The sequence below is a fragment of the Ranitomeya variabilis genome, chromosome 3 (assembly GCF_051348905.1).
Source record: "Ranitomeya variabilis isolate aRanVar5 chromosome 3, aRanVar5.hap1, whole genome shotgun sequence".
Taxonomy (NCBI): domain Eukaryota; kingdom Metazoa; phylum Chordata; class Amphibia; order Anura; family Dendrobatidae; genus Ranitomeya; species Ranitomeya variabilis.
This window is the reverse complement of record NC_135234.1, coordinates 135,868,070-135,883,406: the sequence shown is the minus strand read 5'-3', so window position 1 is coordinate 135,883,406 and position 15,337 is coordinate 135,868,070. Positions and strand designations below refer to the sequence as shown.

At 42.5% G+C, this 15,337-nt stretch overlaps 1 protein-coding gene across 2 annotated transcripts in view; it reads right to left on the bottom strand.

The window, feature by feature from the left end:
- The window catches only part of LOC143818012 (granulocyte-macrophage colony-stimulating factor receptor subunit alpha-like), a 94,577-nt gene that overhangs the window by 56,145 nt on the left and 23,095 nt on the right, over positions 1–15,337 (bottom strand). For both annotated transcript variants that reach the window (XM_077299463.1, XM_077299464.1), the window contains 3 exons: positions 15,179–15,290; positions 14,921–15,096; positions 10,954–11,087 (listed from right to left, as the gene is read on the bottom strand). In XM_077299463.1, coding sequence (XP_077155578.1) covers positions 10,954–11,087; positions 14,921–15,096; positions 15,179–15,290 — 422 coding nt within the window. The remainder of the gene's footprint in view (positions 1–10,953; positions 11,088–14,920; positions 15,097–15,178; positions 15,291–15,337) is intronic.

Below are 15,337 nucleotides of genomic sequence, written 5' to 3'. Positions count from 1 at the left end.
ATCTGCTGTTCGTGTTTACTTCCATCTGCATTTGCTGGACATGTAAGCTGTTTCTGCTTTGCAATAACCTGAGACTAGGTATCCTCAAGAATAACTGTGCTTCATAGACTTTCTGCTTGATTGCATTTTCCTCTGAAGTTTCCTATAGACTGCTGAGCTGCATTTGATATTTGCACCAAGTGTTGTGGACTTGAGTTTCTCTCTGCACCTGTTTGAATCACCGTGTGATAATATAGACTTTACCACTTATAAAACTGTGTCCTGTAGTTGTCTTGTTCCACGCAAAGAGTCTCCTGAGTTATCCCCTATAATTATTACAGGATACTCTAGACTAAAAAAAAAAAAAAAGGAGACTGCTGGAACAATGACTGCAGAAAGCAAATTAGAGCAGGTGTTTTCCATAATTAGATCACTGCAGAAAGATGTGGAAGGTCTGCAAAAGAAGTTTGGAAGCTTTGAACACAATAAACAAGTGTTTGGACAAACTTTGCAGGACTTGAGCAACCACATGGTAGCCCAGGAAAACAAACTTGCTGGCATAGAGTCCCAGTATGGACGGGCTTTTCAGGACATAAGCACGCAAATAGCTGCACAAGTGACTTTACCCTCTGGGCAACCACCACCAGCTCGCCCACCTAAGTTGCCCCCATTCAGATTTAATGGTGATCGCGACAAATTTCGTGGCTTTGTGAATCAATGTATGCTATATTTTGTGCATGCTGACTGTTTTCCTACTGATAGATCCAAAGTATTGTGTGTAATAATGCTACTGACCTCACGAGCGCTTGCCTGGGTGAATCTGATGATTGAGTCTTGTGACCCACGGTTAAATGACTTGGATGATTTCTTGGTCGCTATGGCATTAATGTTTGATGACCCTAATCGCCGTGCAACGGCTGAATCTGCTTTGTTGTCTTTACGCCAGGCTAAACGTTCTATTATTGAGTATGCCACTGAATTCAGATTGGCAGTAGATACCAATTGGGACAGTTATGCACAATTGCCTATTTTTAAAAGGGGTCTGTCTAGTATTGTAAAAGATGAACTAGCCCGCTCTGAGTCACCACAAGAGCTAGAGACATTTATACAGCATTGTGTGCGCATAGACATTCGCCTTACTGAGCGTAGGCAGGAGAAATTTGCTGCATATAACCGTGTTTCTAACTTTTCCCTTCCTTCCAAAGAGCCTGCAGGTAAAACCTCTCAGGAGGTGGAGGAGGTGCCCATGCAAATTGATTCCGTTCAGAGGCGCGAGATCAATGAGCACCGGGAGCATTGCCTTCGTGAAAGTCTATGTTTCTACTGTGGCCAGTCTGACCACTTCTTGATCAATTGTCCTAAGTGTCCTAGACGGCCTAACAAGGTACTAGCAGCAACAGGGGAGTATGACAACTGTGATGATGAATCTGACATCTTTGAATGTAGCCTGCCTTTAAACGCTGTATTCCATTCACTTTCTATGACTTCACCCCCTAAGGAGCTGAAGGAAAAGAACTCTCACTGTTCTCTCCCTATTAAGATCCTGTGTTCAGGACAGTGGATTTCCAGTTCAGCTATGATTGACTCTGGTGCAGGTGGCAATTTCATGGATATCGCATTTGCCAAGGAACATGGTATTAAAATTCAGCAAAGAGCCTCTCCAATTACCATGGAAACAGTGGAAGGGTCACCTTTAATCTCTGGGCCTGTGGATCAGGAGACCGTACCCCTTGAAATTTTGTTGGAGCCTAATCATCAGGAACAACTTTCCTTCTTGCTAATTTCTTCTCCTCATTTTCCTGTGATTTTAGGCATTCCTTGGTTGCGTTCTCAGAACCCAATTATGAACTGGGAGACCAAGGAGATTATCTTCCCAACAAGGAGCAACTCAGCGTTAACAGAAGCTGTCTCTGAGTCCACGGCTACGGAACCACATGTACAGGTATTTTCTTTACCTCCAGCTTATAAAGAGTTCTCTGACATCTGTGACAAGAAGAATGCAGATCAGCTTCCTCCACATAGGCATTATGACTGTCCCATTGAGCTGCTTCCCGGGGTAGCCATTCCTTTTGGTAATGTATACCCTTTGGCGACACCTGAGCTTCAAGCCTTAAAAGAGTATATTGATGAAAATCTGGCCAAAGGCTTCATACGTCCTTCTTCCTCACCAGCAGGGGCACCTATCTTTTTTGTAAAGAAGAAGGATAGGACCCTGAGACCCTGTGTTGACTATCGAGAACTCAATAAGGTAACCGTACGAAACCGTTACCCTTTGCCTCTGATTCCCGAATTACTGGAAAGAGTCCGCCATGCTGTGTTCTCTAAACTGGATCTTCGTGGGGCTTATAATTTGGTGCGTATTCGTCCAGGGGATGAGTGGAAGACAGCATTCAGATGCCGGTATGGACACTTTGAATATCTTGTGATGCCCTTTGGGCTTTGTAACGCCCCTGCAACATTTCAACACCTTGCTAATGACATTTTCAGAGATTTGTTGGACCAGTTTGTAGTGATCTATTTGGACGATATACTAATCTTTTCTGACTCTCTACAGGAACATGAAGAACATGTCAAAACTGTTTTAAGACGTCTGAAAGAGAACCATCTGTATATTAAGCCGGAGAAATGCGAGTTCTATCATTCTGAGATACAGTTCTTAGGTTATATCATCTCTCCCCAGGGGCTGAACATGGAATCTGGTAAGATTCAGGCTATCCTTGACTGGCCGGTACCCAAGAACGTTAAGGAGGTCCAACGTTTTATTGGTTTTGCAAATTTCTACAGACGCTTCATTCGAAATTTTTCTGATATTATCCATCCCATTACTTCCTTGACAAAGAAGGAAAAGCCCTTTAAGTGGTCATCACAGGCTCAAGAAGCTTTTGATCGGCTTAAGATCTGTTTCACATCAGCACCGCTGTTGATACACCCAGATCCAACACTTCCTTTCATTGTGGAGGTGGACGCTTCTGATAATGCTTTGGGGGCTATTCTCTCCCAAAGAACTGGAGAGAAGAGTCTGCTACATCCTTGTGCTTTCTTTTCCCATAGACTAACCTCAGCAGAGAAGAATTACGACGTGGGAGACAAGGAATTGCTGGCTATTATTGCGGCTTTCAAAGAGTGGAGGCATCATCTGCAAGGAGCTGCACAACAGATCATAGTGCTAACTGACCATCGCAATCTAGAGTTCCTTCGATCCGCTAGATGTCTTTCTCCTCGTCAGGCTCGTTGGAACTTATTTTTAAATCAATTTAACTTTGTTATCTCGTACCGTCCAGGTTCTCGTAATGGGAAGGCTGATGCTTTATCCCGAATCCATGCTGCGGATTCCGTACCTGGAGCCCCATCCAAGACCATTCTATATGATGCCAATTTCATCGGAGTTATCCACGATCAGGACTTGTGGAAGGAATGCAGGGAGGCCTATGAAGGTGATGTATTTCTGGCCAACCCACCTGTGGATATTAATCTTGTCTTTAAGGGTGGCATGTGGTTCAGAGATCGACGTATCTACGTCCCGGAGGTCATCCGTCTGCAGATCCTCAAGTTGGTACATGACTCCAAGTTGGCTGGTCACAGGGGGGTACAGAAGACACAAGAGATCCTGAGCCGATTCTTCTGGTGGCCAACTTGCCTGAAGGATACCAAGGACTATGTTCTCTCTTGCGAGTTATGTGCCCGTTACAAGTCTCCTCATGTGGCACCTACGGGTCTTCTACAACCATTACCTGTTCCGTCCCGCCCTTGGGGGTCTATATCAATGGACTTTATTGTGGAGCTGCCTACATCGGGGGGCATGAATGCAATCATGGTGGTAGTTGATCGCCTGACTAAAGCTGCTCATTTTGTTCTGTGCACCGGCCTCCCCTCAGCTAAAGATACAGTGAACTTGGTTATACAGAATGTCTTTTGGTTGCACGGGGTTCCGGATGAGATCATCTCTGACCGTGAAGTACAGTTCACTTCAAGATTCTGGAAGGGGTTTTGCTCTGCACTCAATATTAATGTCTGTCTCTCTTCTGCTTACCATCCCCAGACAAATGGTCAGACTGAGCGTACCAACCAGACGCTGGAACAATATCTAAGATGTTATGTCAGCCATCTCCAGGACGATTGGTTGGAGTTGTTGCCGTTAGCCGAATTTTCATATAATAATTCTCAGAGTGCCTCCACTAAATTTACACCTTTCTTTGCCAATCTGGGTTATCATCCGTGTATTTTACCTAGGTCTCCAATTAATTCTCCGGTTCTGTCAGTGGAGGAAAGGCTGACTGCGATGAGACAGAATCTGGAGGTTCTGAAGGAATCCCTGACCACAGCTCAAGAACGTTATAAGAGATCGGCTGATAGATTCCATAACCTGCACCCATGTTCAAGGTAGGAGATTCCGTGTGGTTAGCAACTAAGAATCTGAAATTAAACGTTCCTTCACAAAAACTTGGACAGAAATTCATTGGCCCTTTCAAGATCAACGGCATTGTGAGCTCTGTGGCCTGCCGGCTGAAGCTGCCTAGGACTATGAAGGTACACCCAGTTCTTCATGTATCTTTACTAAAGCCTGTATCTCCTAATACCTTTCAGGGATGTGTTGTGCCACCTCCGCAGCCTGTGGTGATTGATGGGCAAGAACAATTCGTGGTGGAGGAAATTATTGATTCCAGGATTCGCAGGAATCGGCTCCAATATCTGATAAGATGGCAGGGATATCCCCCTGAGGAAGACTCTTGGGAACCTGTGGAAAACATCAATGCCCAACAGAAGATTTCTTGTTTTCATCAGAGATTCCCTGAGAAACCAGGTCCAGGATTGTCCTGAGGCCGCTTCTAAGGAGGGAGTAATGCCAGGACTCTGAACATTTTTTACCTTTTGTGCATTACTGCCCTTTTCCAAGATGGCGTCTTTGGTCTCATGTGCACTGTGTCTTCCTGCTATAAAACTCCACCCCAGCCTTCAGTCTGTGCTAGAGTATTCTGCCTTGCATCCAGCTCCTGACCTCTGATTACTCCCTGGCTATACACCTGCTCCTGTGAACCTGTGTGGTGATCCTGCTACTCTGCTCTGAGTTCCTGCTGCATACACAAGTTTCCAGTAATCCTCCTTCATCTGCTGTTCGTGTTTACTTCCATCTGCATTTGCTGGACATGTAAGCTGTTTCTGCTTTGCAATAACCTGAGACTATTAACCAGGCCTCCCTGGTTGAGCTAAGAAATGATTTGAACTGCCTATTAAGCATATTTATCTGTGTCTGGACTAAGACAAGGATTTATTCGTGTCAAGTATCCTCAAGAATAACTGTGCTTCATAGATTTTCTGCTTGATTGCATTTTCCTCTGAAGTTTCCTATAGACTGCTGAGCTGCATTTAATATTTGCACCAAGTGTTGTGGACTTGAGTTTCTCTCTGCACCTGTTTGAATCACCGTGTGATAATATAGACTTTATCACTTATAAAACTATGTCCTGTAGTTGTCTTGTTCCACGCAAAGAGTCTCCTGAGTTATCCCCTATAATTATTACAATGGCTCAATCTTCTGTGGGAGAGAGGGGATCCTTTGGTGCCGAATGTACAGTCCTTTTTGGAAGCCTTCCGTAAAGTCTTTGATGAGCCTGGCCTCATTTCTTCTGCAGCTTCTTCTCTACTCCAATTATGTCCATTTAATCTCTCCGTGGGCCAGTTTTCAGTCTGTTTTCATTCCTTGTCCTCCAAACTCGTGTGGAATAATGAGGCTCTGGTGGCAATCTTTTGGAGGGCCTTTCCGGGCGGATCAAGGATGAAGTGGCTGGTCGGGAGATACCCACCTCTCTGGATGACCTGGTGTCCTTGGCAACCCGGATTGACATCAGGTTCCAGGAGCAGACCAAAGAGGGAAACCGCGAAAGGACATAGGTGCGCTTGGCTCCCACCTTTCAATGGCTTATCATTAAGTTCCTGCTGCGACATCCTTCCTTGAACCCATGCAGATTGACCAGTTAAAGCTATCTAAACACCGCCAGGAGGTTTCTTTAGCTGAACGAACATGCTTCTATTGCGGTAGCTCCAAACACTTTATCCAAACCTTCCCCAACAGATCGGGAAACACCAGGGCTTAGGGTCTATAGGAGAGGCTGCCTTGTGCAAGACTTCCTCCTCTCCATCGTTGACCCTGACTGTATCTGTCTCCTGTAGCAAAAGGTCTTTTGTTGAATTGGCCCACCTGGATTGCGGCTTTGCAGGCCATTTCGTTCAACAGGCTGTGGACAAGCGGTATAAAATCCCATTCCTATGTCTTCCAGATCCAATGGTGATTTCTTCACTGGATAGACAGCCTCTTCCTGAGACCATCCAGTTCATAACAGAGCCTGTGGAACTTGAGGTGGGATGCTCCATTCTGAGAAGATTTCTCTCTGGGCTGTGTGGTCTATCTTATCTGTTTCTAGTTTTCCCATGGCTGCAAAGACAGGAGCCAGTTCTGGACTAGAAATTCTTGAGAACTACTCCATTGGGGTTCAGGTTGTCACGAGAGTTGCCTTGCTCCTGTTTGTCCTATCTGGTCTCCTACTTCTCCTACTAATTTGCCTGGCCTGCCTGCGGCATATTGCACGTATGCAGACGTCTTTGACAAGAAAGATGCTGCGACCTTGCCACCTCATAGGCTGTATGACTGCCAGATTGACCTTCAGCCTAGCAAATCACCTCCACGAGGCCGAATCTACCCCCTGTCCCAGGCAAAGACTCATGCCATGTTCGGGTATATTGAGGATAACCTGGTTAGGGGATTTATCTGGAAATCCTCTCTGGCCGGAGCTGAGTTTTTCTTTGTGAAGAAGGACAGTTCTTTGCGATTCTGCATTGACTATAGGGGCCTTAACCAAATCTCGATTAAAAATAATCTTCCCTTGGCCATGCCATCTACCCCCTGGCAGCATATCTCCATGGATTTTATCACTAATCTGCAAGTATCGGCTGGGAGTGCTGTCATCTGGGTAGTTGCGGATTGTTTCTCCAAGATGGCCCACTTGACCCCGCTATCTGGTCTTCCATCTGTGCCATCAGAACTGGCAAAAAAAAATATTTTTCACCACCTTGGCCTATCACTTCACAGATTATCCAATAGAGGTGATCAGTTTGCATCTCGTTTTTGGAAGGCCACCTGTAAGCTACTGGATGTTACTTTGGATTTCTCATCATCCTACCATCCTCAATCCAATAGCCAAGTGGAACTAGTCAAACAAATCCTAACTAATTTCCTCTGGCACTTTGTCAATGCTCACCACAGTGACTGGGCTGAACTCCTGCCTTGGGCCAAATTCTCTTACAATAACCACGTGAGCAAGTCTTCTGCTAAATATCTGTTTATTGTCGTCAATGGTCAACAAAGTACCGTTTCCTGTGGCTATCACCTCCAATATTTCTGCTGCCAATTCCCTTGTTAGGAACTTTTCAGAAATATGGAAGGACACCAAGGTGTCCTTAATAAAATCCTCTGAGCGGATGAAAAGACACGTGGACAAGAGCAATCTGGATTCGCCTCTGGTTCTTCCCGCAGATAAGGTCTGGCTTTCATCTAAGTATGCCAATCTCAAAATACCGTTCTATAAATTGGGTCCTTGCTTCATCAGTCTCTTCGATGTGTTGAAACAAATTAATCCAGTAGTCTACAAACTCAAACCCCCTGCCTCTTTGTGAATACCCAATTTCTTCCATGTGTCTCTTCTCAAACCTGTTGTCCACAGTTCTTTCTTCAAGGTACCACTCCGGCTTCTGTCAGCACTGTGGATGTTTTTGAGGTAGAGAACATTCTGTCCACCAAGATGGTAAGAGTAAAGACCTTCTTTCTTGTGGATTGGAAGGGGTTTGGTCCTGAGGAGATGTCCTGGGAACCAAGAGAGAACAGCCATACACCTCTCCTGGAGAAATTTCTGGCAGGCTTGAAAAAGAGGGGGCATAAGGGGGGCTACTGTAGCACTGGCGTCTTTGCCTCCGCTTCCTCTCCCCCTACAGAGATGCCAGTGTACTCGCCACGGCCTATGTACTTCTTCTGGGTCTGCTGAAACCCGGTTGCATACACCTGCCAGTGCTCATCTCAACATCACCCAACCCCGCTGCTCCTGCCAGTTGTCATCTCAATTTCAGTTGGGCTTGTTGCACCTGCCATTGCTCATCTCAACATCAGCTGGTCTTTTTGCACCTGCCTTTGCTCATCTCAACATCAGCCGGTCCCACTACACTTGCCAATGCTCATCTCAATGTCAACTGCTTCCTTTGCACCTGCCAGAGCTCATCTCAACAGCAACCGGTCGTGCTGCACCTGCCAGCGCTCATCCCTACTTCACCTAACCCAGTTGCATTTGCCAGTGCTCATCTCTCCTACAGCTGGTTCTGTCTGCATCTGTGGTACCTGTCATTTTCTTCCGCCAGCCAGGATCTATTGAACATTGTCTCAAGCTGTCCCAGCAACCCATTTCTAGGGGGGTTAGCTGCCATCCACCCCAGGTCAGTCCTGGAGTATCACCCTGACCACCTCCCTTGTCTCTCCTCGGATCTTGGCATCGTATGCTGCTGTGTGTTCGTGGTCAGATTGGGTAAGGCTCCTAGTTATCCCTCTCCAGGTCTTCCTTGGGCTCCGGCACAGTGGTTCCACCACCCTGCCTGTTGCACACTTTGTGTGTCTTAACATTTCTGTACATCACAGTCAGCATGGGCATGTGTAAGAAAACTAGCCTGATCCTTCTCGGGCAGATGCCGGCTGTGTTACGCAGGAGCAACCAGAACTAATGGTGTCGTTCAAATCTAAAACTTGTCCCAGTAAACAAACCCTCACACAGCAAAGTAAATTGCCGAAAAAATATAAGGCTGTGTACCCATGATGACTTTTAGAGTTTCTGATGCTGTGTATTTTCGTTGTGTCAGAAATGGAGCACCTAACAGCTCTAGGAAAGTGAATGGGATTATAGAAATTTCATGCCAACTGCTCTTTTTTAATACTCAGTATAAACTGACCTGTGGTGCGTGTTTGAAATTCGCAACATGACAATTTCTCTTCCTGTGAAGCTGAGTTTCATTTGCAGATTTTTCCCATAGACTTGTATTAGATGCAGAAAATCCACAGGTTAAGGGTACGTTCACACAGGACTTTTTTGCTGCATATTTTTGCTGCGTTTTTTTATGCTAATTTTCAGCTGCTTTTTACAGTACCAGCAAAGCCTATGAGATTTCAGAAATCTCATGCACACACATTGGGTTTTTGTTTGATCAGTATTTTCTGCTTTGCTGCGTTTTTTGGACATAGGGCATGTCACTTCTTTCAGCGTTTTTGCTGCGTGTTTGCAGCGTTTTTTCACCCATTGACTTGAATGGGTAATGGAAAAAACACTGCAAAAACGCATGTAGCATTATTTGCTGCGTTTTTTGTGCAGAAAAATCAGGGACAGCAGGAAGTGATCTCACAGCCAAGAGCTTAGGGGTGCGGTTAGTGAGGTGTGAAGAGCTATTTGTGAGTCATTGTTAGGTGTCCTGATTGTGATCTATTGTGAGGGAGTTTCTGGTAGTGAGGTTTTTCAGCAGTAGTAGCTTCCTATATGGCCTTCTTAGTCGCAATGGACGCGTCCTTCTCAATCGCAATGGCTGTTCAGTCTCCATTTTCTACTCACAGTGAAATATGGGTGGTTCTACAGGAAGCAGTTATTTTTTTTTTCTCTGGGGTCACTCAACTTTATTATCATGCACAAAGAGACAAAAAAAAACGCATGAAAAAAACGCACCAAAAACGGCACCAAAAACGCATCTATAAGCAGCTGAAAATTAGCATAAAAAAACGCAGCACATGCGTTTTTAGTGAGCTTCCACAAATGGAAACGCATGAAAAACCCATGCATTCTGTACATAACTATAGCAATAAAGTTTTGTCAAAACCAAATAACAGGAAGTATAAAAAAGAAAGCAGCTTTATTTAAAGTCAAAACGTGATAAAAACGCACGTAAAAAAACACACACAAAAACTAATTAAAAAAACGCAAGTAACCTAATTTACCTAATAAATGCAGAAATGGTGAAGAAAACCTGCAACATCAAAAACTCATCTTAGGAACATAGCCTTAAAGTTATTGATTGTGGAAAAATTGGAGAAAAGGCAAAAAAAAAAGCAACAACTGGGGTTGATGGCTTAAAAATACCTTTTTATCTAGTATTTAGTTTTGATGGCTTCCAAGAAATATATAATAATGTATGTTAGACGTTTCTATATTAGATCTTATATCAGTTTGATGCTCCTTAGGTTGTTATATATGGACAGTCATTTGTTTTGAATGACCCTGGGATTCGGATGATGATGGAGGACCAGGCGACTTTTAAAATATACGCATTTCAGAGTCAAACATACATGGCTGAAATCACACAGCCAGTGTCTGATACATGCTTCCTGTGGTTCAGGCAGCATGTATCTGCTATCAAGTTCCATTTAAGAGCAGCCTAGATGGAACTTTTGGTCTTTTTTTGCAGTCAGTACTTTGGCCCCGATTCATCAAAGCTTTTATGCTAGAAAACTGGTAAATATTTTGAAAAGTTGCAGATTTTTTTTTACTTCTGTCATTTTACCTCAGCTCCGCAAAAATGAGCGAAGCTGGCTTTGGAATGGGACACATTTCGTCTCATTCATGACATTTTGTGGCATACCAGAAATCCTACTACAGTCCTGATTGGAGTAAGATTTGTGGTGTGGCACACGGAGCCCCCAAACCACTTGTCTGACAGACATTCATTAAGACACGTGCACCTCTTTCTGAATCAGGTGCCTCTGTCTCCACCATGCTTCCTCATCTAGAACAGTGTGAAAATCGCAGGTTTCGATAAATCGGGGCATATGCAGTATTTTTCCATTGTGGACAAACATCAAATTTGCAGCTGACATAGATAACTATCCCACTAATATAGCAATAATATTCAGGCCCTCCAACATGGAAATATACATTTTACGTGTTCGAGTCAGTATGATACCTTGTTCTTTTCAATTTGGTATTGAAAGCATGATCGAGGAACAGGAGGATAGTTTGTTCGGGGAGGCTCCCAGCTCAATATGAGGTTTTCTTCAGAATGTCTTACTGTGACATTTGTTGGCGGGCTCAAAATTTCTTAAAAGAATGAAAAGTATATCAGTTATACAGAACCAAGCAGGCACGGCTTTTCCAGTTTTATGTAATAAAGTTTAATCATTATATAATTAAAAGTACTGCAACTTTCTAATGTTATTCAATTTGGCATCCGTTTCAAGCTCTTTTTTCAGTCAGTGAATGGAAAAAAAAGGTTATTTCCCCTATATTACTGTTTTCATCTAAATTCTTAACCCTTTCCCAACCAGGCGATTTTCCATCTTTTTTTCATTTTCGTTTTTTCTGTTCTTCTTCCAAGAGTACAATACATTTTTTTTATTCTGTTGCACACATCAAATAATGAGTTTGTTTATTTGTGGGTTTTTTATTTTTTTACAAGTATACCTTAAAAAAAAAATCTTATGAAAACGAGTTGAAGTTTTGAATGACAATTTATTTTACCATTCAATATACTGGAAAGCAGGAAACAAAATTGCAAGTGTAGTGAAATGGTGCAAAAAATGTCATTCCACATTTGTTTTTTGGCATTTATTTTTCTGCCATGAGCTGATTTTTTTATTGATACTATTTAGGAGTAGAAAAGTTTGATTGCTTCTTAGTACATTTTTTGTGGTGTTTTGGTAACAGAAAACTGCCATTTCGGTGCTTCAATTTTTTTTTCTCTTTACTCCATTTACCGATCGGGTAAGTAATTTTAAATTTTGATAAATCATACTTTTATGGATGCAGCAATACTAAATGTTTTTATTTTTAATGGTGGACAGGGGTGATGAGTCGAACTTTTAAAATTGTCTTTTTTTTAATAAATATACTGTATGTTGAAAAACTTTTTTCTTTGCTACTGAATTCTGTAGTCCCCTTGGGGACGATATTGTAGTACCCTTGCTTGCACTACATACCACAATACTGCAGTACATACAGTATATACAGTATTGCAGAATACAGTGAAAATCATGACTGCCTGTGTATGTTAACCACAGACTGGCTTTTATAGTAGCACAATCATAACCGGCACGGGGGTCATCAGCAGACTTCCAGCTGTAATGACCATCAACTGGCACCGATCATATTGCAAGAGTGCTGATAGGGTGCTCAGGGAAGCAAACTCTCCAGGACATGTGATGGAAATGTGTCTGTCAGGGATTGACAGTGGCATGTAACAGGTTTAGTTTAAAAGTAAAAAGTTATTGATCTTGGAAGGTGTTTTGAAAAAAAATGAAAGCAAAATTCTAAATGTAGATATTGACTGTCTCTGAGGGACTAAAAGTCGCTGATTCGGATTTGTAATTTTTGGTATTGTACTCATTTTTTCTCTGCTGGTAGAGAAGTCATTATAGCACAAGTAAACCAAAGCACCCATCAGAAAATGGTCATGGACCTTGAACTCTCTTTTAGGTATGTAAACTGCCATCATGACCATTGAGCACATTTAGTAGCCACCTACAGTATACCACAAAAGTGAGTACACCCATCATATTTTTGTAGATATTTTCATGGGACAACATTGAAGATATGACATTTCGTTACAATGTAGTCAGTGTATAGCTTGTATAATGGTGTAAATTTGTTGTGCCCTCTAAATAACTCAACAACAGCCATTAATGTCTAAACCACTGGCTTCAAAAGGGAGTGTACCCCTCAAATTTTTGCACCTTTTTTTTATTGGATCTTTTCATGGGTCAACACTGAAGATATTACATTTCGTTACAATGTAGTCAGTGTACATATTGAATAATGATGTAAATTTGGTATGCCTTCTAAATAATTCAACACTCAGCCATTAATGTCTAAACCAGTGGATTCAAAAGTGAGTACACCCCTAAGTGAAAATGGTTTCATGGTGTCAGGAGACTCATTAGTGTTACAAGGTCTCACGTGTGAATGGGGAGCAGGTGTGTTTTATTGGGTGTTATCTAGTGATGAGTGAGTGTACTCGTTGCTCGGGTTTTCCCGAGCATGCTTGGGTGACCTCCGAGTATTTATGACTGCTCGGAGATTTAGTTTTCATCGTGGCAGCTGAATGATTTACATATGTAGCACACTGCATCAAATTGGCCTGCATGGCTGTCATCCCAGGAGGACGCCTCTTCTAAAGATGATGCACAGGAAAGCCCGAAAACATTTTGCTGAAGTCAAGCAGACTGAGGACATGAATACTGGAACCATTTCCCATGATCTGAGGAGTTCAAGATAAACTTATTTGTTTCAGATAGTGTCAAATGTCTGTGGCGGCAAGCCAACATGTACTGTGACAAAATGAAGCAGAGCATGATACCCTCCCTTTGGAAGCTGTGCCGTAGGGCAGTATTTAAACATGACAACAATCCCAAACACACCTCCAAGATGACCACTATGTTGCTAAAGAAACAGAGGGTAAAGGTGCTGGATTGGCCAAGCATTTCTTCAGACCTAAACCAAGTTGAACATGTGGGGCCTCCTCAAATTGAATGTGGAGGAGCGCAAGGTCTATAAAATCCACCAGTTCCGTTATGTCATCATGGAGGAGCGGAATTGGATGCCAGTGGCAACTTGTAAAGCTCTAGTGAACTCTATGCCCAAGAGAGTTAAGACAGTACTTGAAAATAAAGGCGGTCACATAAAATAGAAAAAATTGGAATCTGGCTTCACAGGACTAGGTTTTCCTTTTCTTTTCTTTTTCAAAAGAAATTATAGCGCATACAAAAGAAAAATTTACATGGTTGACTTGACCCAGTCGACGTGTTTCAACTGCACTAAGCAGTCTTCTTCATGACTCATAGTGCAGTCGAAATGCATCGACTGGGTCATGTCGACCATGTAAATTTTTCTTTTGAATGCACTATATTTTCTTTTGAAAAAGAAAAGGAAAATCCAGTCCTGTTGAGCCGGACACCAATTTTTTTCTATTATCCTTGATGTGAGGCCAGGGCGAGGCCAGTGTCTGAGCCCCAGGTGGATGAGCATAGAGCAACTGGGTGTCAAAATATTGACACTTTGGGCACAATTTGGCCATTTTTACTTAGGGGTGTACTCCCTTTTGTTGCCAGTAGATTAGACATTAATGACTCTGTGCTGATTTATTTAGAGGGCACACCAAATTTACACTGTTATACAAACTGTACACTGACTACTTTACATTATAACAACGTTTCATATCTTCAGTGTTCTCACATGAAATACAATATTTACAAAAATGTGAAGTGTGTACTCACTTTTGTGATATACTATATCTAATCTTTTTGTAGCCATCAAGTCCTTATAATAAATTCAATGGGTTCATGGTGGTGCGGAAACAGAATGATAGTTGTACACATCTTGCTTATGGATAATGAAGGGAGCCATATTGGGAAATGGTTCTGCACATTATTAGACACTTTTAAAAATAAATCTTACCTTCCATGTAACAACTGTGGGTAGCAGCTCACAGGTGAGTTTGTGCCCCTTAGGTCATAGACAGCTGTACCACCTGTAAAGCCCTGTTTGCGGCAATACTGCCATGTAGAGATAATGAAAAAGATTCTCAAGACCCTGGTCCAGTGGCCACATCAGTAGTCTGTGGCCATTATTCAGGAGCCCCGTGAACTGCCTCCCATCTGCTGGAGTATCCGGTGCCTTTTCTGGTTTGTAAGCCTGAAGCAATGTTATTGTTGTATAATGGCGCACATATGATGCTACGCTGGGCCCACTAATCAGAAGGGATACTGGCAGGTAAGAGGCAGTTCACAGGTTTACTGTACTGTGGCCACCGAATAGTTATGTTGCTGGTGAACCAGATTTCTGAGACTCGATTTGCTAATTTCTAAGTGCCATATATAATTTATCAGCATAATAGAGTGTTAGGATATTATTACCTTGCAATTACAGGTGTACTATACCTTTTTCTGCAGGTTTGAACCGATCTTTTATTACATATTCCTCAGAACCTTTTCTATGCAAAAAGATAGTCACAAGCTTAAAATAATCTATGTTTAAATCATGAAATGTGCAGTTGCCTCTCCTCATTTTCACGTCATTTATGTATTGCTCGCAGTTAACGGTGGTTGCATCTTGCCTGCAGCAAAAAGAGAGTGTTCTATAATTTAAATCAAGGAAACATATTTTACAAATATCGATAGAAATAATCTTACACTTACTGTAAAGATAGCGTGTGTTCAGGGCTATATGTTGCGTTTTCACTATAGGTCCATGTACAGGTCATAGAGGATATGTTGTAAACAATACATTGAATATTCATGTCGATTGTTCCTGTGAAACATGACACACCGTTGGTTATTATCTTTTTATGAATGTAC